The sequence below is a fragment of the Dama dama genome, chromosome 22 (genome assembly GCF_033118175.1).
Source record: "Dama dama isolate Ldn47 chromosome 22, ASM3311817v1, whole genome shotgun sequence".
NCBI lineage: Eukaryota > Metazoa > Chordata > Mammalia > Artiodactyla > Cervidae > Dama > Dama dama.
This window is the reverse complement of record NC_083702.1, coordinates 28,911,300-28,938,317: the sequence shown is the minus strand read 5'-3', so window position 1 is coordinate 28,938,317 and position 27,018 is coordinate 28,911,300. Positions and strand designations below refer to the sequence as shown.

Genomic DNA, 27,018 nt, shown 5'->3' with positions numbered 1-27,018 from the left:
AAGGCTATGGTTTTTCAGTAGCCATGTATGGATGTGAGAGTTGGACTATAAAGAAAGCTGAGTGCTGAAGAATTGATGCTTTTGAACTGTGGTGTGGAAGAAGACTCTTTAGAGTCCCTTGGACTGCAAGGAGATCCAACCAGTCCATCCTAAAGGAGATCAGTCCTGGGTGTTCATTGGAAGGACTGATCCTGAAGCTGAAACTCCAATACTTTGGCCACCTGATGCAAAGAGCTGACTCATTGGAAAAGACCCTGATGCTGGGAAAGATTGAAAGCGAGAGAAGAGGGGGACGACAGAGGATGAGATGGCTGGATGGCATCACCGACTCAATGGACATGAGTTTGAGTAGACTCCGGGACTTGGTGATGGACAAGGAGGCCTGGCGTGCTGCAGTCCATGGGGCTGCAAAGAGTCGGACACGACTGAGCGACTGAACTGAACTGTACAGACTCAGTGGCTGTCCAGCAATGAGAGGAGATGGCATTGCCAGGCAGACACAGAACCTCTTTGTAGACAAGTTGAGAGGGAGACCAAAGCTGCTGTGTGTGTGCTCAGACACTCAGTCATGTCCGACTCTCTGCAACCCCGTGAACTGTAATCCACCAGGCTCCTCTGTTCATGGGATTCTCCAGGCAAGAATACTGGGGTGGGTTGCCATTTCCTCCTTCAGGCGATCTTCCTGACCCAGGGACTGAATTTGCATCTCCTGTGTCTCCTGCATTGGCAGGCAGATTCTTTACCACTGAGCCACCTTGGAAGCCCAAAGCGGCTACAGAGGCAACTAAATCCGAGAACATTTTAGGATGGTGGGGAATTCTTGTCTTTAACACAAAAAAACAGAGATCTACAGGCAGAGCCTACTTTACTAATGTTCTAGGGGTAAGGAAACACAATATATTTTGAACTTCCCTAGCCTGGAGAATCCTGCCATTCCACTGTACCAGTGCTGTTATCCTGCTGTGCCTGTTTCTGCCCTGCCCTCTGGGCTCCTCCGGCATGATTACGTGTGAGTAGTAACACAAGTCAATGGGAAGCAGCCAGCACCAGGGCAGCCCTGGCCCCATACCAGTCCTCCCAACACCTGGCGAAGCGTTTCATTAAAGAATTTAGTGGCTTATCCCAGTACAAGGTTAAAATCTTTAAATGTGACATTAGCATTTTTTGTCAAGAAGATAATATCTAGGTACACTAAGGCAATTAAAAGGGGTGATGACTTGCACATATACAATTATCTTAAAATCACAGGCGCAAGTCAGGAAACACAGCAGTGCTTTCAATAAAGACCTGGACTTTCCAAGCCATATAGTTAGGAGCATGAGATAAATCCTGAGATTTAGGACCATACGGATGAACCTCATAATGTTAAGAGAAGCCAAATAGTATATCCTATATGATTATACTTTAACAAAGTCCAAGACAGGCAAACCTAATATATAGTTTAAAAGTCAGGTAGTCGCTTTTTTGGGGGAGGAGGCAGTCATGGAGAAGAGAGCATCCTATTAAAATGCAATGCCTCGATAAGGATGTTGGCCATGTCTGTGCAGTTAATCTGTGTACTTTTCTGAGAAAATGTTCTACTCTAACAAAGGTTTTTTTAAAAAAGTGCATGTGCCTATGTGGACTTGCTACAAGGATGGCAGAAAACTTTTTTAAAATTTAACTCAGTCTAAGTTTACGGAATGGAAGAAGCAAATTTTAATAGTGGTTACTTCTTTATGGTCTATACTGAGATAAGATTTGGCTACTGTAGGGGGAAAAACCCAAACTTTAAGTAGGTTTGCAACATTCAGAGGCAACGAAACCCCAGACTACCAAAAAGAGATGAAAGAGAATTTTAATATGTAACTACAGAGCCATGGCAGCAATATATTGTGGGCTTTATTAAGAAGGGATTAAGACTGATGATTCATTTCCAAGTTTTTAATGTAATAAGAACTTTCCTTTCCTTGTCCAGAACCAATGGCAATTTATAACAAAGTCTACCCATGGGAATAGTTACACAATAGGATACACATGAATGTAGACGTTATTACATTATGCTTAGAGCTAATAGACTGGTCTGCTTCTGGTTTTCCTCTCAAGCAGTGTTCCTGAGTTCTAATCTAAGAAATGTTAATCCACTGTTCTATTTTTTATTAAAAAAAAATGTCAAGCATCAGAAATTGGCAGTAGATTTTGCTTCAAAATAGAGATGAGGGAGTAATACAGATATAGTGTGATTATTAGCTTCTTTTTGCCTTTCCATTGTGTCCTTTGGACAGCAAGGAGATCAAACCAGTCAATCCTAAAGGAAATCAACATTGAACATTTACTGGAAGGGCTGATGCTGAAGCTGAAGCTCCAACACATTGGCCACCTAATGCGAAGAGCTGACTCATTATGCTGGGAAAGACTGAGGGCAAGAGGAGAAAGGGGCGACAGAGAATGCGATGGTTGGATGGTATCACTGACCCAAAGGACATGAGTTTGAGCAAACTCCGGGAGACAATGAAGGACAGGGAAGCCTGGCATGCTGCAGTTCATGGGGTTGCAAAAGGCTGGACATGACTTAGCAACTGAACAACAACAAAATTAGCTTCTTAAGCTCCAACAACTATTCATGTTTAAATATTACAGATTAATGTCCACAACTACACCTTGGAAAATTAAAATACTGCAGTATTTAAATTTGGCTTCCCTGGTAGCTCAGCAATCTCCCCGCAATGCAGGAGTTGTGGGTTCAATCCCTGGGTCAGAAAGATCCTCTGTAGAAGGAAATGGCAACCCACTCCAGTACTCTTGCCTGGAAAATCCCATGGACAGATGGGCCTGACAGTCCATGGGGTTGCAAAAGAGTCTGACCTGACTCTGCAACTAAACAGCAAACAACAATTTAAATTTACCATTATGTTTTGGTGATTAGGCACAAAAATATTAATTTTGGCCATTATTACCCAATGATAACAATTCTGTCAACTGGGTATCAGAACTAGTTGATTTTTGAGATCAATCGAAATAAAGTTAATGTGATTTCAGTCTTACCTTCAGGATGTAGAGATTTCTTGGCATAGATATTAACAATGTGTTTAGAATTTGAATAATTAAAAAAATATTTTAAATGATTTTATACTTGCCTTAGTATATAACTGCATCAGAGATAAAAATCACTACTTACTAAATGCATAACATATCTTATTATACTGTCTGATAATGACTAGTATATTGGCTTTTTTAAACCTAAAAAGATGTTACAAAGGACAAATTCCAACTATATAAAGTGAGGTTCAACTAAATCAGGTATGGTTATGGAGCTACCTTAATTTTAAATATCTAGTTTATGGTAACAATTATAGTCATTTTACTTTTTTGGCTACTTATAATCTTTAACTTATTGGCTAGTTACAATCTTTAACTTACATATTTAGTTTCTCCTCTAATCTTCTCTTTGAAACAAAATAATATTCCATCTCAAAGAAAATGGTTGCTTTTTATTGTACAAATTGAAGATATAATACATTTTTCTAATAATAAAAGTAGAATAGAACACAAGATAAAAAGATTTAATATGCTCCCCCTTTGTTAGCAGTTTTGTGGATTCTTATAATACCCCTCAGACATATACAGTGGAAATTTCCAAATATAAACAAATGTAGCCAACAAGCACCCAAATGCAAAAGTTAATCAATACATGATCAATCTGGTTTAATCTACAGAATCCATTTTCCATCCCCGTGGGATCATTTCAAAGCAAGTACCAGAGATTATACTGTTTCATTTATAAACACTTCAGAAAAGAAACAAAAATGAAAAAGATAACATAAATTCTAATGAATTCTAATAATTAATAGCTTCCCTATTGGCTCAGATGGTAAAGAATCTGCCTGCAATGCAGGAGACCTGGGTACAAGCCCTGGGTTGGGAAAATCCCCTGGAGAAGGGAATGGCTACCCACTCCAGTATCCCTGCCTGGAAAATCCCATGGACAGAGGAGCCTGAAGGGCTACATACAGGCCATGGGTTCTCAAAGAGTCAGACACAACAGAGTGATTGAGCACACACATGTATTTCTTGAAAAATATATTTTAAAAATTACTTTATTTATTTTTAGCTGTGCTGGGTCTTCGTGGCCGTGTGGGCTTTCTCTCGTTGCGGCCAGCAGGGGCTCCTGTGTGGCTGTGGGGCTCGGCTTCTCACTGTGGTCGTTTCTCTTGCTGCAGAGCTCAGGCTCTAGAGCAAGGGCTCAGCAGTTGTGGCCATGGGCGCAGATGCCCTGGCATGTGGAATCTTCCCAGACCAGGGCCTGAACCTGTGTCTCCTGCACTGGCGGGCATATTCTTAATCACTGGACCACCAGGGAAGTCCTAAAAAATATTTTAAATTGTAACAATTTCCCTGTCTATTCCTTTGCTACCTATTTGTTGAAGAAAATCGGTCACTTGTTCTATAGAATTTCTCTGATGCTTGATTCTGTTAACTGAATTCCTGTGGTATTGCTTAGCTTGCTCTTCTGTTTTCTATATTTCCTATAAACTCGTAGTTAGATGCTGAGATTTGCTGAGATTCAGACTTGATTTTTGATTCTCCCGAACCCATGAGTGTTGCTGGGTAACTTTCCACTGCATTATTTCAGGAGGTTTATCACCCCTAGCTGCCTCTGTTTCTAGGATGTTGTATTACAATCATGAAAAAACCAGTGTATTTAAAAATCATCATGAAATCTTTCAAAGTGTATTTCATGACAATCCATGTATGTCAATAGATTTGTTTAAAAAAATCAATTTTGCTATATCTATAATTCTCGGTAGCCCTGTGTGATATGGAGAATAAGAAGATGAAGATATTTCAAGTGCAGACTTCTCTTCAAGGTGGTTTATCTGTCCTCTTCTCCCGCCCATTAAACTTTATCCATTCTAGTCTAAAGTCTCCATTGACTTAAGTCCCTCCCATGCAGAATCTCGTCTAGAACATAAATTTAAAGTTACTGGAAGTCTATACAAAATGCTTATTCACTGTAACTCTGGGCAATCTCTCTGTTTCATTTTTCCATTTTTAACACAGTAGTAATAGTACCCCTGCCAAAGGGTTCTTAAGTGGCTTAACTATGTGTGAAAACACTTATAATGGAATCTGGCACCCAATAAATTGCTCCAGAAATATTCACAATGTTTACTACTATTCATATACTGGTCCTATTCTGCAGTGAATAATATTAGCATGATTCAGGATGATTGGGGGGCTTTATAGCTGTTTTCTTTAAATTCCAACTTTATTTTTATTTACTTGTATTTCTTTGGTGCCAAAACCCAGGATTGAACCATGGAATTCTGATTGTAGATGTTTGAGTAAGAGAATCTAGATTTGATTCCATGTTCCAGAAAATACAAATTATGTAACTACAAAGAGTAAAGTGGAATAGAAAATACAGAAGTCCTAGAATAAAAAAATCCGAGGGACTTCCCTGGTGGCCCAGTGGTTCAGACTTCACCTTCCACTGTAAGGGATGTGGGTTTGACCCCTGGTCAGGAAGCTAAGATCCCACATGCCTCAAGGTAAAAAAATCAAAACATAAAACAGAAGCAGTATTGTAATGAATTCAATAAATACTTTAAAAATGGTCCACATGAAAAAAAAAATCTTAAAAGTCCTGGATTTAGGTGTTGATCTGTTTTTAATTGGTTATGTCATTTTGGAAGTCATTTAACCACCATGAACCTGAGTTGCTTCTTCATCTGTGCAGTGGAGGTAATGAAAATGAAAATAACATGGAAATAATTATTACATCTATTTTGCACATTATCTGCTTAAGGATCAAACCGGGTAATATATGTACATAACACAGAAATACAAATCTATTTTGCTACCATTATTGGGTGTGCCCTAAATTCTCATCTAAGGTATGTGAAGAGCATCTGCTTTACTTGGCTCCTTGAGTTGTCAGAGAGAATAAAAGCAACACTGCTGAGTGAATAAAGCATGAGAATATTTCTCTTACAATCAGAGATAAAGCCTAAATGTAAACTTCCTGAGAAAGGTGACTGGAGCAGATGCTTAGCCCTCTGCCCACCTGATTTCAAGGCACTGTGGTCAACTCCACGGGTGCTGGTGTTCGTGGTCAATTAACTCGGGCGCTTTGGAAATGCCGGTGAATTAAGGACCCTGGGGCAACTGCGACCAAGGAGTGAGAGATAGCCCAGCCTCCCTACCTCTCAGTGGGAAATCTAGAAATATTTAGCTCATTTCCTCAGAGGGTCCCTACTAGTCCACAGTGGCGACCAGCTCAGCAGTGAACCTCCGTGACTCTTCTCCCCGCCACTCCTCCCACCCGACCCCGTCTCATTCTCCACACTTCCTCCATCACTTTCGCCTCCTGGAAACAGCTCCCAGGTCCTCATCTCCGGCTCTGCTTTCAGAAAAAACCCAAACTAAGACAGCGACATGCTGAAAATTTTCAAGGGATAACTGACTGTTACAATAATCCTTCCCACTAATTAGGTTTAGGTCAAAAAGGAGTAGAATAAAGTAAAAAAAAAAAAAATTAAAAACAAAGAAAAAAAGAAGCAGAGGCCAGGAGAGCACACAAAGACATCATATGCTTTAAAGCATACTCATGCGTGAGTGTGTGTGTGTGTGTGTGTGTGTGTTGGGTAGGATTTAGAGAGAAGAGACGCTGCATCAAGAATTAAACACATAGGCAACACTGCTTTACATGTTTATCATGTATTAAATCTTGGTTTTAATACCTCAGTGGGCAAGCAGGTGAGAAGATCAAAGCTTTGCTCTATGGAGGCCTAACATCATATCTTATATGTTTTATACCTCAGGACCTGGGTTGGAACCAATGCCCCAAAATCAACTGTGAAAGAATCAGAGGAATCCTTTGGGATTCTATTGCCAGAGATGTAATTTAAGTCTGGTCAACATCCACTGAGTTCTAACCACTTGTAGCCCTAAGCTACAAATATGAATATGTTTACTTAAAGGCACAGATAACATAGTTTGTATTCTATGCATTAAGACCTTAGAAGAACATATTGAGGGTTTGTAAATGACCAGTGAATAATGCTGATGGCAAAGGAAAAAAAAAATTCCCAGGAAAGTGATCATATGTGATAACAACCAGAAAGTGAGATACTCAAAAATGATTATTTCTTTGAACGTATCTGATAAACTCCCATCAGGACTGGAGGTATCTTGGGAGAGAGTCTACAGATGAGATTTAAGTTACGAAACCTACTTAGTAAGGGAAGAAATAATAGTTCAATTAAACACTATACATCTCTAAAACTTTCTATAACAGACACCAAATTGTGAAATAGTTTCCAACTTAATTTTGCTTCGACTCAGGTTGTCATACAAATTCCAAGCTTTTCATTAGCTTGGCACTGACAGTGTAACCCCTCTTTCCCTTCCTTACCTCATATTTCCCACCTTTGATTCCAGCCCGCTACTCAGTTCTATTTCTTGCTTCTCCAAATACGCCCTTCACATTCTCATCTCTCAGCTATGGTTCAGAGCGTTTTGTCCTGTATGGGCTGCCCTTCACTTCCCCTTTCTTCCAAATCCTACCCATCACTGATGCACTAAATGACTACTTCCTTGTAGATAACATTTCTTCATGAAGATATTATAAAAAGCTATGTCGATCTAAGGCTTCAGGATTATGGATAGAAGACCTGGAGTTGACCTCGAGGAGGTATTGCATTCAATTAGGTTTATAACGCTGGGTAAGTCATTCAGTTCATTCATCACAGTTTTTTAATTTGGCTGCAGCGGTCTTAGTTGTGCCATGCAGGATCTTTTGTTGTGGTGCAGGCTCACTTGCCCCGCAGAATGTAGGCTCTTAGTTCCTTGACCAGGGATTGAACCCATATCCCCTGCATTGCTCTGGACCACCAGGGAAGTCCCCGATTTATCACATTTTTAATGCACATCCTATAATGCTGAATGCTACAGTTACAAAGGTGAATGAGATATGGTTCTGATTTCAAGGAGGTCACAACTGCAAGGATATTAAATTCTTAAAATATCTGTATACACCAGTCTATAATTAAGAAACTCAGATGAGATAATGGAAGTAACAGTATTTTTGTTTGTTTGTTTTAAAGAATGCTAAGACGCTTCAGTTGTGTCTGACTGTGTGTAACTCTATGGACCTTAGCCCACCATATTCCTCTTTCCATGGGATTCTCCAGGTGAGAATACTGGAGTGGGTTGCCATTTCCTACTCCAAGGAAGGAATCTTCCCAACCCAGGGATCAAACCTGTGTCTCCTGCACTGACAGGCAGGAAGAATAGGTATATTAAATATAAAGTACTTAAGAGTCACAAAAACCAAGTTATGATTTATATAAAACCATGGTATATTCCTTTAAAAGTAGTCTGGTTTGGAAAGTGAATTTAGTGTTTATTTTTATTTTTTTTTTTCATTTATTTTTATTAGTTGGAGGCTAATGACTTTACAATATTGTAGTGGTTTTTGCCATACATTGACATGAATCAGCCATGGATTTACATGTGTTCCCCATCCCGATCCACGTTGAGAGTCTGATAGCTTCCCAGCTGGGAAAGACCTCTCTTAGTTAAGTTACACTGAGGACTTTCTTCAAAGGTAGCTGCTCCCTGAGCAGCCCACGGAAGGAACACACAAGGGTGTGTTTGCAGTTTTCTGTAACAGATGGCTTTTTTCCCTTTCAAAGGGCTGCCTGGGCAGGTGCTCTTACTATGTTTAGAAATGAGTACGTCATCGGATCTAAAGCAGACTCTTTAAACTCGTAAAACACTCAATTTATAAACTCTTAAGTAAGACTTTTAGATTTGGTAATCCCAGGAGACTCTTTATTATGAAGTAACTGGACTATGGGTTAAAGGTTCTGCTAATTATATTTCTTACTCAAAACTATCATCTAACCTTAGATCACACTGCAGCTGTAAAATGGTAATGCTGGCGGCTTCTTAAAAGCATTTCTCGGGAGCCTTTAATTGAAACGGCTGGTTCAATGAATCCAATTATCACCTTCCAAAAATTATTCTAACATGACATTTATTTTCCTAACAGCAGCAACTTTTAACATTATAAAGAACTTCTCATCTTCATAATATATAAACAGGTGTGTTGACGTTTCCTGTAAAACTATTTCACAAAGAACACAAGGCCTACTAATTAAAAAAACAAAGACCACCCCTTATTTTTGTTAGTCTTAATTAAGCGCAACAAATTAAAATTTTGTAATAATAAAGAAAAATCCTACAGAAAGCCCAATTAAAATGATATAAATTAAATCGAAAAAAAAGAACTGCATACCATGCCGCGGTTTGCTAGGAAGGAAACCCTGCTACTTACTGCAGTGGCGCGGGAGAGCTCACGACACGTGCTGAGCAGTCCGTTTTGTAAATCGTCCCTCTGAAGCACCACGCTCTGAATGGCTGCTGGGTTATCTGCATTCATTTCTATCTCTTGGCTGGCTGACAGCAAAGCTTGCTCAAGCGTGTACTATTATAATAAAAAAATGATTACACTTAATGTTCTGCATCATCGAATTAATTCTTTTCTACTTCAGTTATCAGTGTCCTGATAATCATCATATAAAGTAACATCAGTTGTAGATAATAAACATAATTGTCCTACTTTCTCCTTGTGGAGCTGCTGAAGTTTCTCCTCCAGAGCGTGTACCACTTTATCTTGCTCACACAGTCGGCTTAACTTGGCCTAGGTTACAGAGAAGATGTCTTTTGTTAGCAGTTTTTAATTTTTCCTGTAATTGGATTTAGGCATAACAAAAAAACCCCTCACATTTAAAACAGCCAAGGAATAGCTAATCAGGTCAATGTTCATTTCAATCAATAAAATAAAAATTAAAATATAGAATATAGAGATAGGACACTTTAAAAAAATGCATATAAAGTAAAAAAGCATTTTCCACCATACTATTTAACTTACATAATTCAAAATATTCTTAGTAATCAGGCAGTCTCCTATGACTTCAGCAAATCATTTTAATGTGGTTAAGATATTTTCTCTACAAACTGCTGAAGAGTTTAAGTAACTTATGCAATTCTTAATTAAAACAGACTGAATTCTCTTTATATTTTAAAAATTATGCTGTTCATGTTCTTCAGAAAAAATCGCTTCTAACTATAATAATACAAGTAAAAACATTGCTAATGGAGAAAAATAACTTTCAACAATTTTAATGTTTTAAATTCTTGGTAACACCTCAATTTTTTAATTATAATAACATGAGAGAGCACGTTAATAAGACTTCAGTCCTGCAATAAGCCAGTTCATCACATATCTAAAAATAAAAGCCCTGGACAAACAGTAAATACGTCCCAAGTGTTACTGCATAATGACATAAAGAAAGCAAGAAATTTGAGATTCTTTCTTTGTCACTTATCTATTAAAGTAACCCCCTTATCTTTGTTAGACAACACAACTCAAGTCACATCAGATGGGACACATTGGAATGAGCAGGTACAGCTCAGGGGAGTAAAACCAGCAGAAATGAGTAAAGAATGAGATATAAATAAGGAAGTCAGTGATGTAAACCACGATTAACAGCAATAATAAAAGGAGGCAGTGACAGAATTCCTAGAGGTTGACACTTTCTCCAGATGACTTTTACTTTGTCTCTAATCCTTCATAATTTTATATCAGAAATACTCTTTACTTTCATTTAAATGATGCTAAATTTGTTCAACTGCTAATTACTGGGGTGGGGTGGGTAGAGGACAAATCAGGGAATGAGGATTTAATTGAATCTAAGTGCAAAAGAAGAAAATGTTATTTATTTGATGTCATTTTGGAGGGCAGAGCAGGAAGAGGAAATCTTTTTGGTCACGCTTATTTCCAATGTTTTGGCAGAGCATCATTGATAATATATTGCATGCTAATACTTACGTCAATATCTATCTCTTCGGGTCTGTATTTGTATAATGTTCCTCTGCATTCGTCCTGTGACAGCTATAAGGCAAAATGTCACACAGCAACTTTAAAAATGATAAAAAATACACATTTACTTAGCCTATAGTAAATATCTTAATTTATATAACAATAACAGAAATGGGTTTTTTAATGATTCTATACTTTTAAAAAGTTTAGTTCAAACACAGATCATTACAAAAATAGAAAATTATTGAACATCAATACAATCAATATGCAAGATACATAAGAATGAAGTTAACTTCAGCTTGTCAGACAAAATAAGAAGCTGGTCAAATAAAATTATGCAGCACCTTATGTTTTCCATTTGCGAGACACACATTATTTTAATGAAAAAAACTGACAAATACAATCATAGCAGCTGTATCGAATCAAATCTCGAATCAGGCATTATTTTAGCAGTCAAAACCGTGCTTTCAATGGTATACACATAACCACACAACCGTGTATGTGTACACTCAGATGCCAACACATCTTTGTACAATTTTATTAACAAAACCTAGAACACATTGTATACATATACGTAATATATAAACACACATACACAGTATAGACTTATCTTGTTCCTCTGTCTTAAGAACTAAAAGAATGGAGGAAAAGGATGGGTTTAATTGAAAAGAGGAAAAGCACTCAGAATCTCTTAAAACTGAAAGTCTACATTATAAATATGGACAGCCAAATTTCATAAAAAGTACAGATGTGTTTGCTGACACCTTTTGTTTTATTATATTGTAATGAATTACTATTCACTGTATTTAAACACCTTATTTTCAGCTTCTTCCAAGTATCTTTTGGTCAAGCCAATCCTTATTTCTGACTGTGCTTACCAAGATTTCAATAAGCCATTCCAGTCAGCTGTACCACAGACTATATCATAGTGCCTCCACAGGCAAAACTGTAGTATTTCTCTTGTCTTTTCACTTTATACTGACTGCTAGACAGTGTAAGAAAAACATAGTAGGAAAATGTAATTGGGGCTCCATGCATGTTCATGAAATGGTATACATTTTCTCAAAATGGGGACAGGAATAATGTATCCCAACTACATTCTAGATTGGAAAATTAAATTTCACTACAAATGCATAAGAATGTAAAAGTTACAACTATATATGTCTTCTCTGTAAAAAACTGTTTGACATGTATATCTCAAGAAGGCACTATTTAAACAGTAGATAACTTTAAATGGATCTAGGAATGTGGAAATCAGAAGTTTAAAAAAGGTAATAAGCATTCCAAACATACAATAATCAATCCTGGTTTCCATGTTTCACTTCAAGACATTGCTTTCACGTACCTCATGCAAATGATTCTGTGACTACTTAAGGGGTATGCACAGTGATTATTAAACCATAGAACTTTCATAGAAAAGAACATCACATGAAAAATGAATTTAATGACAAAAGTCAGAATATTTATGCACTATTTTAAAATAAAGGCCACTGAATATGTCCTGAAAAGTGTTGATTGTCATTCTAAATAAAAGCACCTAGATCCAAGAAGAGTTTATACTTCTATCTAAAGAAAGTAAAGAAAATCTAAATTTTAAAATGCTTACATCCACGACAAAAAAAAAGTCAGAAACACCAAAATCAGTATTTCTCATTTATAAAAAATAAAAGATGTAAAGCCTTTAGCTGCTAAATGTCTACAAAGACTTTGCTTATTTAATATTTAAAGTTAAACACCAAACAGCTTTACTAAACCATGGAACGTATATTTGGGCATAAATAGTGTTATATCTAGATTAAAATGTGATTTTCATCTTATATCCCAAGTCAAAGAGAAAAAGCCAAGAATTTAAAAAATGGAAACTCAGTGATTTATAACAAATATTTTGGATAATGGTATAACATTTTTATTTAGTGGATCTCACTGCATTTTCATATGAGTTGGCATATTTTATATAGGAAAGATGTATATTGTGTACTTATAACTGTAGAATGCTATTTCCTGAAAACTATAGAAGTAATATTACACACAAATTAATTTATTTTGTTGTACCTGTATTTTTGGTACCAATGAAGATTTATCTAAACCTTTTATCGACTTATTCAATAAAAATAACTGGATATCCGCTAATAAAATCTTAAAATAATTAACCTTCCACTATGCATTTCTTTTGCCTGTCAGAAGAAAAGCATAAGAAAACAAGATGGTTCTTTAAATAATTAACTTTTTCTTTTTTACACTGGAGTACAGTAGATTTACTAAGAAATTAACTTTTAAGCATGGCCCATTTCCTATTACTGATTATAATTACTGATGATTTTTTAAGAAAAGATGAATTTATTTATTAAAAAAAATTTTTTTTTTAAATTTGGCCACACCACAAGGCTTGAGGGATCTTAGTTTCCCAAACAGGGACTGAAACTGAGTCACAGCAGTGAAACCACCGAGCCCTAAACCTGGACCACCATGGAATTCTAGAATATAATTTATTTTAAAAAATTTCCATCTAGAATCAAAGAAGTTTACTATTTTGTTCTCTACATCAAAATCCTACTAAAAAAAAAATTAACTTCATGAATACTCTGATTAACTCAAGTTCTACATGAAATAATGTTTCATGGCAATATTTTTTATCATTTTTCAAACACATCTTTAGCAAGAAAGTTCTGAGTTTGAATACCGTTGTTTGAGGTACCTCGGCAACACTAAAGTGACCGAGGGTTACTTAAGTAATTAGTTCAGTTTGAAAAGCATATTATACAGACTTTACTGATTATATAAGGATATGTATTATATTATATTTAGAAATTCAGAACTTTTTCATAGTATAGTATCATAATCTTTTTAAAAACTGGTTTGGCATTAAGTTCAAACAAAATCACTTTTGCCAGTTAAAACTGAACCTTCTACAGTATCCCGTTTAAGTATGTGAAATATATATATGTGTGTATATATATATCTTTTAAAGCATATGAATATATACATAAAAGACAAAAACAGATCTGAGGCGAAATATTTCGATAAAATTAGACATGTCCTACAAAAACTCAAAAATGCTCTTAAGGCTATGCATGCATATTTGCTAATCAGTCTGTATCTTTTAAAGCAATTGTCATGTGATTAATTTCACTGATATTAATTATGCTAATTGTACAAGAACAAATTGTACTTGTGAAAGGAGATAGAATGGTTAATAGAACCAGAGGAATTTTCAAACTTGATGCTCACTTAACATTTGCTTTGGTTCAGTTTTAGGTTCTTTTTATAATTTTAAGAAAATTTTAAGAAAATAAGACTAATTTTAAGAAAATTACTGGGACTTCCCTAGTGATCCAGTGGTTAAGATTCCATGCTTCCACTGTAGGGGGTGTGGATTCAATCCCAGGTCAGGGAACTAAGATCTTGCATACTGAATGCTGCTCCCCCCCCCCCCCCCCCCCAAAAAAAATTACTGCCTAGGTTATTTCTCAGGTGTCCTCTTTCTTTTAGGAAAATGGAAACACAGAGGGTCTCCTAAGAGAAAACCTGAAATGGCTATGACTCAGAATAAATGGTCATAAAACACTGTTATGTTATGTTATGTTATGTCATGTGCCAACTCTTGTGATGCTACAGAATGCAGCTCGCCAGGCTCCTCTGTCCATGGGATTTGCCAAGTAAGAATACTGGAGTGGGTTGCCATTTCCTTCTCTTAGGGGATCTTCCTGACCCAGGGATTGAACCCAAGTCTCTTGTGTCTCCTGCATTGACACGTGGATTCTTTACCTCTGCGCCACCTGGGAAGCCCATACTGCCACTTTATTTTCAGCTAAACTTCAGTAACCCATCAACACAGCATTGCAACGCAATCCCAGAAAAGCAAACCATCAGGTGTACAACAAAAATTTTCATAAAGATTTTCTTTCAATAGTAACACCAGAAGGAAAATCTGGAGAAAAACAAGATATAATTTCAATTCATAGAAGTCTATATAGACAGAATTTAAGAACTGTGTCTGTCACTTTTATCTATCAGTGATGCTCTGCCAATGATTAATCACTTTACTACTGGCTAGTTAAAGAAAAGAATTATCTAAAAACTCCCTAGATTGGACAGCACTGATAGTCAATATAGATTACCTGGCTGCCCATATCGCAAACTCAGGCATGGCTGCTGCTCTCAGACCTTCAGATCTTCCTGTTCTGTGCAATTTCAGGGTTTTTTTTTTCTTTCAAGAATCAGTATGTGGAAATATGTGTATATAAATCTATTACTCTTTCAGTATTCAAGGTCAGTGATGCTATGGAAGACCAGTCTCAGATAAACTCCATGTTTTTTGAAAAACTCCAGTGAGAACTTCTAGTGCAGCTGAATGATTTCAATCAGCAATGAATTCTGCACCATCAGCCTTGATTACCGATCAATATACAAAAGAAAAATCAAACTAAACAGAAAATCTCAGCTCTTACTTATTGGAAACATACAAAATGTGAAAAACGAAAACACAACCTGTTAGAATAAAAGGCCTTCAATCTCATGTCAGTCAGCATTATATAAAATTAGAAACTGACAGATTTGGATGCTGAGAAAGGTTATCAATTCCAGATCAAGTCCTTTCAAAAAGTGTGGCTTTTTGGAATGAAGTGTCAAGGTTCTATAATCTCGTGACTTTAAGAATGGAGATTCCTTTTTCTTTTGAAGAGTAAAGCTGTTTAACTTTAAATATTTAATAGTTTATCTCCTTGTTGCAAATTAAAAACTATGCTCAATCACACACTCTACATGTTTTGAAAACTGGGCTCAGAAATAAGAATGACCCTCCCACCAACTGCTTCAGTCTCCCAGTTACAAGTTCCATCATGCAGACCTCAAGGCACCTTGAGGCAAATCAGACACCTTTAAAGCCAGTGCAAGTTCAAGGTGCTTCTTTTACCAGGTGCTTTTACATATTTCAGTTAAAAGGTATATTCATTTTTCATGTTAGTTAATTTTCTTCCTCGGTATGATTTTTAAAATACTGTGACAGGTCATAGGCCACAGTTAATTTGAGGGTGTTGAAGTGGAAGAAGCTAAGCTGATGTTGCAAAACACACAGCTAAGAACAATTAGACCATGAAATACAAAACAGAAAAAAAAAAAAAAAAACACACAAACTGGAGAGGAATGTGTAACATGACTTCTTTTGCAGATCTGCAGATTACCGAGGTCCTAAATTCAAGCTAGCCAGCGCCATGGCACGTATTTTGAGTTAGGGAAGAGAACGGGGTAAGATATGAAGACCATGACGACTACAGAAGAGTGAAAAGAATCCAGGGAGAAGTCACTCCCAGTATGGTAAGAAACGGTTATCTTTAGTTTTTACCATACCACAGTACAGAAACAAGCCCTAAATAACTTCCATACAAATATAAACTACTTCTAAAACACTGTTGGGGAGAGAGGTTGGGGAGCTTGCCCCTGAAAGGGGGAAAAACAATTCTTTTAAGTTTTCCCTAAAAGTCAGTTACAATGCTTTAATCAAAAATTAATGGCAAGTGAGTAAAAAAATTTTACACATGTACTGCAGACCTCCAAGTACATTTCAATCAAATACTCTGTATAAAAACTTCAAGAAAATGGCACATTTAATATTCAACAGCAGAATGTTCAGCAAAGCCATGCGAAGAACTGCAGCGTCTTGAAAAGCATGGATGAGTTGGGTTGTTGTTTTTATTTTTTTTTCCAAAGAGACAGAAACAAAAAATGGAATAAGAAAAAAGACCAATGTTATGAGTAACTTTGAGGAGAAACGAAAACTGTCACTGAGGGGTTTTGCAGATGATAAAGCAGTATCATTCACTGTCCAAGACCTTACTTGCTGGTACAGTTGGGGTCTTAGCGCCGAGTTCTCAATCATTGTGTGAACCATGGTGATAATAGGTTCATTTTCTTTCATCTATTTCAAATCAGGAGGAGCATACAGCAAACATCAGTTTACAGCATAGCTAGATTTGAAAGACGACACTGTAAATATAGCCTCTACTTTAATATCTTCCTAAGAGTGCAGCTGTTTATATATTATCCCAAGGTTGTACAGAATCAACTTAATATAAGCCATTTCAAACAAGTATTAAAAGCTGTAAAATACTGCCAAGGTTATAAAAAGGGCTTACTAACTGCAGTAAAGGTTTTACTTAATAAACATAATCAATATAATCAATTAATGAACATCCTTATATACACTAGAACAGATGATAAAGCATCAAGATTCAAAGGATAAACTAAAAGGCAACCACCTATAAACTTAAAGGGAGAAAAATGGCATAACTTAATTACTTATTTAGTAGAAAAGCTTAAAATGATATTCAGTTCTTTGTAAGGTTTTTCAGAAAAAAACTTAGCTCTCAACAAATAATACCTTCTCACTTAAACAATCACACACTTTATTATTAATCTTGATAGACGTTTATATATACTCTACTTCGGATTATCTCAAAGTAGAACACCATATGCAGAATGATTTCAAAGCTGTGCAAACTAAAATTAAATAAGCAAAGACTCAGTGAATCTCCCAGCTCTTTAAAAGACTGAAATTATGTTCACATTTCCAGCTATATTGTACTTAATTACTGCCTCTAGAAAGATATTTGTTTTAGCAGGCTCTGGACTCAAAAGTTAAAGCAGTAAAAAGACAATTATCATTATGTAGAGACAGTAAAAGGCCAACATATTTGTACCATTTGTAAGCAGATAAGTCTGTTTATAATTGCAATTTGTGACATTTACTTTACATAATTTTCATCCCCCATATTATAGAAAATTAAACATTTCTATCATGGTTAACAAATGCTACTTCACTGATTTAACAAAATCTGCCAAAGTTTACTAATCTTAAGACTGAACGCATAAGTAAAAATTAAATCTTGAAAACTATACACCTAGACAATTTTATTTGCAGTCTAGTTACCAATGTTTCAAGTCAGTAATTTTTGTTTTAGCTGTCAAATGAGAAACATTCTGTGATTGGTTTAATCCCCTTTTAAAAAGTTTTATTCTAGGTAAGTAATTTGTTTTTAAATCTAAACATTTACTATTACTTAAACTCAAATGTCTGTATGTCAGTAAAACTCAAATCTACATGCTGGTTGAATTCAAACTCTCTTCCCCTCACTGTTACCCAGTAAGGAACCAAGGCATTTACAGGTGACTTCTCATGCACACAGGAAAGAACTGTGTTGATAGGAAGTTCAACATAAAATTTTAGTGTTGGGAAGTAACTTATAAATAGACAACTATAGATAAAATTTTTTCTTTAGCAGAAAACATCTTTTATACAGAAATTTAAGACCTCTTTCTATTTTAAAGGAATGTTTGTCATTTTATCTTAACCAAAGAGTTGCGTGTGTGCTAAGTTGCTTCAGTCAAGTCTGACTCTTTGCAGCCTTATGTACTGTGGCCCGCCAGGCTATCCATGGGATTCTCCAAGCAAGAATCCTGGAGTGAGTTGCCATGCCTTCCTCCAGGGGATCTTTCCGACCCAGGGATTGAATCCGCATCTCTTACGTCTCCTGCCTTGGCAGGAGAGTTCTTAAACACTAGTGCCACCTGGGAAACCCAATCAAATGTTGATCTTGGAATAAAGTCTAACTGCCTTTGGTTTTGGCTTCATCATTTGACTGCACTGATACATACTTTATATAATGTGGGCTTCCCTTCTGGCTCAGCTGGTAAAGAATCCGCCTGCAATGTGGGAGACCTGGGTTCGATCCCTGGGTTGGGAAGATCCCCTGGAGCAGAGAGGCTACCCACTCCAGTATTCTGGCCTGGAGAATTCCACTGACTATAAAGTCCATGGGGTGGCAAAGAGTCAGACACGACTGAGTGACTTTCACTTTCTTTCTTTCATATAATGTAGGTAGCTTAGTCTCTCTTCATTTTCGGTATTATATCATTTTGATTTTCAAAGCAATCTCATCTACACTTGCTATTTTTCAATAGCATGCCATGAAAATTAGACAGAAGAGTGCTTGATTCAGGTTAGGTGAGGGGGTGGGGGGTTGGAAGGAAGAAGGTAGAGGGCCTGGGGGTTTGAAAGATGGTCAAGAGCATGAATGTTTAAGAAATAATGCAGGTTGGATAGTCTCCAAACATAAAAGACACTCAAGGTCAAAATGCAACTGCCTGTGGAGACTTGCAAATAGGCCCTTGTCACATGCTAGGTCTGTCAATATGGTGGTTTTTCACCTTTAAGTGGAGCTTCAACAGGGTACAGACCAGTGACTAGTATCCAGACTTTAGACCTTTAAGAAATACTTTTTAAAAATGTATTTTAAAAGGGAAAAGGGACAATATCTTTTCGGCAGAAGGGTAGTACAGCCTGATTTATTTAGCAGAATACTTCAAGGGGATAAATATGCATGTTATAGAGGGAAGCCACATTTTCGATTTAAAAACTGCCTCCATTTAATTTACCTGTCAAAGATCATTAACTATTAAGTCACTAAGAGGGGGGACCTTGTGAGAAGACACTGACTTAGGAACAGAAAAACTAAAAAAAAAAAAAAAAAGTACAAAGAGCAAAAATAACATTTAAAAAATGACCATTTTTAAAAAACTAAGTATAGTTGATTTACAATACTATATTATTTTCAGGTGTGCAACACAGTGATTCAGTATTTTATAGATTATACCCCATTTAGAGTTACTATAAAATGAGCTACATTCCTTATGCTGTGCAAAATATTCATGTAGCTTCTTTATTTTATACACAGTTGTTTATACCTCTTAACCCCCTACCTCTAACTGGCCCCTCCCCACTCCAGTCTTCCCACTGGTCACCACTAGTTTGTTCTCTACATCTGTAAGTCTGTTCCTGTTTTGTTACATTCCTTTGTTTGTTTTCACTTTTCAGATCCCATATATGAGTGACAACATACAGTATTTGTCTTTTTCTAACAAAGTGAAAGTGAAAGTCACTCAGTCACGTCTGACTCTTCAACCCCATGGACTATACAGTCCATGGAATGCTCCAGACCAGAATACTGCATTGGGTTTCCCTTCCTTTCTCCAGGGGACCTTCCCAATCCAGGGATCAAACCCAGGTCTCCCGCATTGCAGGCAGATTCTTTACCAGCTGAGCCACAAGGGAACCCCAAGAATACTGGAGTGGGTAGCCTATCCCTTCTGCAGAGGATCTTCCCAACAAAGGGGGTCCCCTGCATTGTAGGCAGATTCTTTACCAACTGAGCTATCAGGGGAAAAAATAACATTTAAAGTTACAAAGTACAGAGTGTCACAGGGACCACTTCTGAAGTTGACTACTTTTCATTATGAAAAATTTCAAATGTTTGTATCAAATCCTAGAATAGTAAACTTAGAAGGCATCTTTGGAAACTGACAGTTTAGTACAGTAAAGAAATGAAAAATATCAGCAGCTATTATTTTGAATTGTAGGACAGAATGATTATTTTTTCTTTCTCTATACTTCTCTGAATTTCCCCAATTTTCTACATTGTATAGATACTGCTTTTCTAACTTAAAATAATGGCACAACTATATCCTTTGCAAACACCCCCTGGGGACACAAGAAGCTAAGAGAAAACTTCAGCACATGTGTTCATGTCATGTTTAAGGTTGCTGAAGTCCTTTGGTGCAGCGAGGCCCTGATCTAGAACTGTTCTCACAACCTTTATTCTGCCTTATGAATCTGTACACATATCAGAAACTGACTGAAGAAATGTTTACTAAAAAAAGCAAGCTATCCCAATGCATTTGTAAATACCTACAACTATCTTTTTTCCTTTTTATTACAGGCTACATCAGAAATCAAAGTTCAAGTTTATTTCTACCAGTGGTTCTGAACCCAGAATCACAGGAGGAGCTTGAAAAAACAGAGATCCTGACTTCCAGATGATGATAATCTACACCTCGAAAATCTCTGATGTAGACAGTATCATTAAAACATCAAGGTGATGGTCTGGCCTCAGGATTCCTTTTGGCAGAAGTAACTACAATGTTCTTTCTCAAAGTGTTGAAGTCAGTCAAATGTAATCTGAGCACAGTGAATGTTCTTCAGTTCACATACTCTTAGAGAATCTCATCTCACTCAAGTTGGAGAGATGGGTAAGTCTATCTACAGCAGGAAAAGCAGGGGGACCATTTCAGAATTCCCTTGGGTGTCACACCCACCTGCCCAAGGGCTGCTAGGATGCCTGGGCAGTGGGCTTCTAAGAATGATGTGCAGACAGGAGTGGCCCTGTAGGCGGTGGCATGCCCCTAGTATGTAGCGTGCAATGGCTGAGGGCAGCTGAACACAACACTCAAGATCTCACACAAGAGGAGTCTGGGCCCCATTAGACAATCTCACTCACAAGTCTGACTCAGTCTCTTGTGGGGATACTGATACTTTCTCCTGGCCCCTGGTGCACACAAGGCTTTGTCTGTGCCCTCCAAGAGTCTGTTTCCCCAGCCCTGTGGAAGTTCTACAATCAAATCCCACTGGCCTCCAAAGTCAAATTCCCTGGGGGTTCTCTGTCCCTTTGCCGGATCCCCAGGTTGGGAAATCTGTTGTGGGTCTGACAACTTTCTTAACACTGAGAGAATTTCCTTGGTATAACTGTTCTACATTTTGTGGGTGGAGAAATAACTCCAGAAAGAATGAAGAGATGGAGCTAAAGCAAAAACAACACCCAGTTGTAGATGTGACTGGTGATAGAAGTAAACTCCAATGTTATAAAGAACAATATTGCATAGGAACCTGGAATGTCAGGTCCATGAAACAAGGTAAATTGGAAGTGGTCAAATAGGAGATGGCAAGAGTGAACATAGACATTTTAGGAATTAGTGAATTAAAATGGACTGGAATGGGTGAATTTAATCAAATGACCATTATATCTACTACTCTGGGCAAGAATCCCTTAGAAGAAACAGAGTAGCCATCATAGTCAAAAAGAGTTCGAAATGTAGTACTTGGGTGCAATCTCAAAAATTACAAAATGATCTCTGTTTCTTTCCAAGTCAAACCATTCAATATCACAGAAATCCAAGTCCAAGCCCCAACCACTAATGCCGAAGGACCTGAAGTTGAATGGTTCTATGATGACCTACAAGACACTCTAGAACTAACAAACACCCAAAAAAGATGTCCTTTTCATCATAGGAGACTAGAATGCAAAAGTAGGAAGTCAAGAGGTAACTCGAGTAGCAGGGAAGTTTGACTTTGGAGTACAAAATGAAGCAGGGCAAAGGCTAACAGAGTTTTGCCAAGAGAATGCACTGGTCATAGCAAACACCTCTCCCAATACACAAGAGGCAACTCTACACATGGACATCACCAGATGGTCAATACCAAAATCAGATTGATTATATTCTTTGCAGCTGATGATGGAGAAACTCTATACAGTCAGCAAAAACAAGACCAGGAGCTGACTGTGGCTCAGATCATGAACTCCTTATTGCCAAATTCAGACTGAAATTGAAGATAGTAGGGAAAACCACTAGACCATTCAGGTATGACCTAAACCAAATCCCTTACAATTATACAGTGGAAGTGAGAAGTAGATTTAAGGGATTAGATCTGATAGACAGAGTGCCTGAAGAACTACGGAGGTTCAGGGCATTGTACAGGAGGCAGTTATCAAGACCATCCCCAAGAAAAAGAAATTGAAAAAGGCAAAACGGTTGTCTGAGGAGGCATTACAAATAGCTGAGAAAAGAAGAGAAGCCAAAGGCAAAGGAGAAAAGGAAAGATACACCCATCTGAATGAAGAGTTCCAAAGAATAGCAAGGAGAGCTAAGAAAGCCTTCCTCAGTGATCAGTGCAAAGAAACAGAGGAAAACAACAGAATGGGAAAGACTAGAGATCTCTTCAAGAAAATCAGAGACACCAAGGGAATAGTTCATGCAAAGATGGGCACAATAAAGGATGGAAATGGCACAGACCTAACAGAAGCAGAAGACCTTAAGAAAAGGTGGCAAGAATACACAGAAGAACTGTACAAAAAAGATCTTCATGACCCAGATAACCTCAATGGTATGATCACTCACCCAGGGCCAGACATTCTGGAGTCTGAAATCAAGTGGGCCTTAGGAAGCATCACTACGAACAAAGCTAGTTGAGGTGATGGAATTCCAGCTGAGCTATTTCAAATCCTAAAAGATGATGGTGTGAAAGTGCTGCACTCAATATGCCAGCAAATTTGGAAAACTCAGCAGCGGCCACAGGACTGGAAAAGGTCAGTTCTCATTCTAATCCCAAAGAAAGGCAATGCCAACGAATGCTCAGACTACTGCACAATTGTACTCATCTCACACACTAGCAAAGTAATGCTCAAGATTCTCCAAAACAGACTTCAACAGCACGTGAACCGAGAACTTCCAGATGTTCAAGCTGGCAAAGCTTGAAAAGATGTTCAAGCTAGAAAAGGCCAGAGATCAAATTGCCAACATCTGCTGTATCATCAAAAAAAGCAAGCGAGTTCCAGAAAAACATCTACTTTTGCTTTACTGACTATGCCAAAGACTTTGTGTGGACCACAACAAACTGAAAAATTCTTTAAGAGATGGGAATACCAGATCACCTTACCTGCCTCCTGAGAAATGTGTATGAAGGTCAAGAAGCAACAGTTAAAACCGGACATGGAACAACAGACTGGTTCCAAATTTGGAAAGGAATATGTCAAGGCTGTATATTGTCACCTGCTTATTTAACTTATATGCAGAGTACATCATGCAAAATGCTGGGCTGGATGAAGCACAAGTTGGAATCAAGATTGCCGGGAGAAATATCAATAACCTCAGATATGCAGATGACATCACCCTCACGGCAGAAAGCAAAGAGGAACTGAAGAGCCTCTTGATGAAGATGAAAGAGGAGAGTGAAAAAGCTGGCTTAAAACTCAACATTCAAAAAACAAAGATCATGGCATCCAGTCCCATCACTTTGTGGCAGATAGATGGGGAAACAGTGGAAACAGTGGCAGACTTTATTGTTTTGGGCTCTAAAATCACTGCAGATGGTGACTGCAGCCATGAAATTAAAAGATGCTTGCTCCTTGGAAGAAAAGCTATGACCAACCTAGACAGCATATTAAAAAGCACAGATATTACTTTGGCGACAAAGGTGCGTCTAGTCAAAGCTATGGTTTTTCCAGTAGTCATGTATGGATGTGTGAATCAGACCACAAAGAAAGCTGAGCACTGAAGATTTGATGCTTTTGAACTGTGGTACTGGAGAAGACTCTCGAGAGCCCCTTGGACTGTAAGGAGATCCAACCAGTCAGTCCTAAAGGAAATCAGTCCTGAATATTCACTGGAAGGACCGATGCTGAAGCTGAAGCTCCAATACTCTGGCCACCTGATAGGAAGAACTATCTCATTGGAAAAGATCCTGATGCTGGGAAAGACTGAACCTTTACCCTCTGCACATCATTGAAGCAGAAATACTTGATATTTTTTTGCTCCAAATAATCCTAAAGATAGGGTAGTAGTTTCTTTTACTAAATCACCTCTGAAAACTATCTATCAACGTCTCTCTCTCTCTCTCTCTATTTTGTTGAATCATACCTGACTTACAATGTTGTGTTATTTCTCCTGCGCAGCAATGTGATTTGGTATATATACATTCTTTTTCTTCTCTTTTCCATTATGGTTTATCACAGGATATTGTATATATTAACAGTTCCCTGTGTTACACAGTAGGAGCTTGTTGCTTATCCATTCTATATCTATTAGTTTGCATCTGCTAACCCCAAACTCCCAATCCATTCCTCCGAGACACCCTTCTCCCCCTTGGCAACCACAAGTTCTCTACATCTGTGAGTCTGTTTCATAGACAGGTTGATTTGTGTCATGAAATACCTACATTTTAATACATAGAAAATGATCATTTCTATAACTTACACTGAAACAGCACATTCTGCTTAGTTTTTGCTATGTGAACGTTATACAACAGCTTTCAAATTAAAGCAGTGCAATATGACCTAAAAACAAAAGCAAAAACCATAATGCTCTACGAGACCTTGGAATTTCATGCGTAAGTTCTTTAAAGGACAAAAACAAAAGGACTATGTAGTAATTCTCTTCTGGCTTGACTACTACAAGAACCCTAGGCAGCATGAAGGAACTGCTTCTGATAGCTGATGTATTTTGGTTTTAAGGAATCAGAGCAAGAGAAAGACTAATTAGTATGTGGGGGATGCTTAATAATTTACTTGGAAATCAGTTAAATGCTTCGCTTCCTGCTTTAATTCCTTCTTTGAAGTGAAAGGTAATACAGGTTTGGGTTCCAGTTAATTGCAAAATTATAAAGCATTATGAAAGGTCCATTGTTTTATAATAATAAAAACGAGAACACAGGATTTGGGCATTACACTATTTTCATAACTCACTTCAGCAGTAAATAAGAAAATCTAAATGGAAATCTCTTGGAAATACACTCAGGTGGTGCCAATATATGTCTGTTTACAACAAAAACACATATTATTACTTGAAATGTGTCAGTCCAAATGTTTATAAAAACTACCTAGAAAATTCAATACTTAATTCTAGTCTCTTTCTCAGGTTTGGGGCATTTGGGGCAAGTATGAATACAGAGCATTCTTTGATGTTACTGTTGGAAATATCTTGATTAAAAACCCATCACTGGGACTTCCCTGGTGGTCCAGTGGTTAAGAATCCACCTACTCAACACAATTCTATGCAGCTTATGCCACAGCTGGTAGGATCATGAGCAGCTTTCCAATAGACACCTGTGGGCTGGGAAAGGGTTCCAGGTGTGTGGAGACAGACACCACCTTAGTCCTTAGAGGGCCCCTGGTATGCCCCCAAAGCATGGCCTCCAGTTTCTGTCAAGGTGTGTACAGATCCTGTCACTCTCTTCTTGGATCTAGTTTCCGACCAGGGACGGAGTCCAGGCCACCTGTGTTGGGAGCACGGGGTCTTAGCCACTGCCCCACTCGGGAACTCCCCACTCTCACTTTTCTGTGTGTCCCATACATGACAAAGGTCAGAAAGCACTAAGATGGTGTTTCTGTTTCCAAAACACCCAGATGTCTCCTCTTTGGTGTTCCTTGTCATTATCTTCGTGGTTCTCAAACCTGACTGAGGGGGAAAAATTAATCACCTGTGGGATTAGAAAAACATGCAGAGTCGGGGAGAGGGGCTCTGGCGACTCTGAGTGGCGGCTGGGGTGCAGAAGTCCTTGTGAATTGTACTTTTGTTTTTGTCTTGCTAAAGATCCAGTGGTCGTTCTGACAGGAAATCAGGCATGAGAACTGCGATCCTGTCCCAGCACTAATGTAAGTAACCGAGGACCAACTCAACCATCACCAATTAGGAATTTTTTCTAGGTCCTGATATGCTGGTACTAAATGTTGGTCAAGATATCTGTGCAACTATCAAAAGATGAAAAGTTTCAAACTAATGATCTAAACACAAGTATATTGCATGGAGACTAAAACATTCTTGTTTTTGTATGAAATACAGCATTAAAAGACTTCACTGCCTTAAAAAATCAATTGAATCACTTTAGTATCAGTGGGCTCAGCAGAGTCCACTGAGATCTGGGGTATTACTAAGAATTCAATTTCCAACTACCTGTTGTTATATTATCCTAGGAGCTTCAAATATCTGTTTAAAAATATCTATTGCTACAGAAACTAGACCAGCTAGGACAGCAGAAGGATCAGTATGCTGTAAGTCATAAGATAAATGCTCCTGAATAATTTTAGGGGGAGAGTCAGGAAGGTGAAACACTACCAGTGAGCAAAGACAGGACAATCATTCCTATAATTTGTCCTTGGGAAGATTAATTTCCCAATCCCCCTTTATGTATAAGAAGTGGTTAAGTCGTGGCTTAAATGCTCTTTAAAAAGTTTATATAGGACTGCTCTGGTGGTCCAGTGGCTAAGACTCTGCCTTCCCAATGTAGGAGGCCTGGGTTCAATCCCTGGTCCAGGAACTAGATCCCACAGCCAGCCGGCCAGTGCGTGAGCTCAGCTGTCTGACTCTCCACGGCTCCATGGACTGTAGCCCCCGCCAGGCTCCTCTGTCCATGGAATTTTCCAGGCAAGAATACTGAAGTGGGTTGCCATTTCCTACTCCAGGGGATCTTCCCAATGCAGGGATCAAACCTGTGTCTCTTTCGTCTCCTGCATTGGCAGGCGGGTTCTTTACCAACTGAAAGATACCAC

At 37.8% G+C, this 27,018-nt stretch overlaps 1 protein-coding gene across 5 annotated transcripts in view; it reads right to left on the bottom strand.

The window, feature by feature from the left end:
- PLEKHA5 (pleckstrin homology domain containing A5) overlaps nt 1-27,018 on the bottom strand; it is a 251,906-nt gene that overhangs the window by 28,034 nt on the left and 196,854 nt on the right. For 4 of the 5 annotated variants that reach the window (XM_061125096.1, XM_061125095.1, XM_061125098.1 and 1 more), the window contains 3 exons: nt 10,880-10,942; nt 9,608-9,688; nt 9,323-9,472 (listed from right to left, as the gene is read on the bottom strand). In XM_061125096.1, the coding sequence (XP_060981079.1) occupies nt 9,323-9,472; nt 9,608-9,688; nt 10,880-10,942 (294 nt within the window). Of the gene's footprint in view, nt 1-9,322; nt 9,473-9,607; nt 9,689-10,879; nt 10,943-11,465; nt 11,502-16,703; nt 16,785-27,018 lie in introns of all 5 variants that reach the window. The other variant, XM_061125099.1, reaches the window with a different exon arrangement.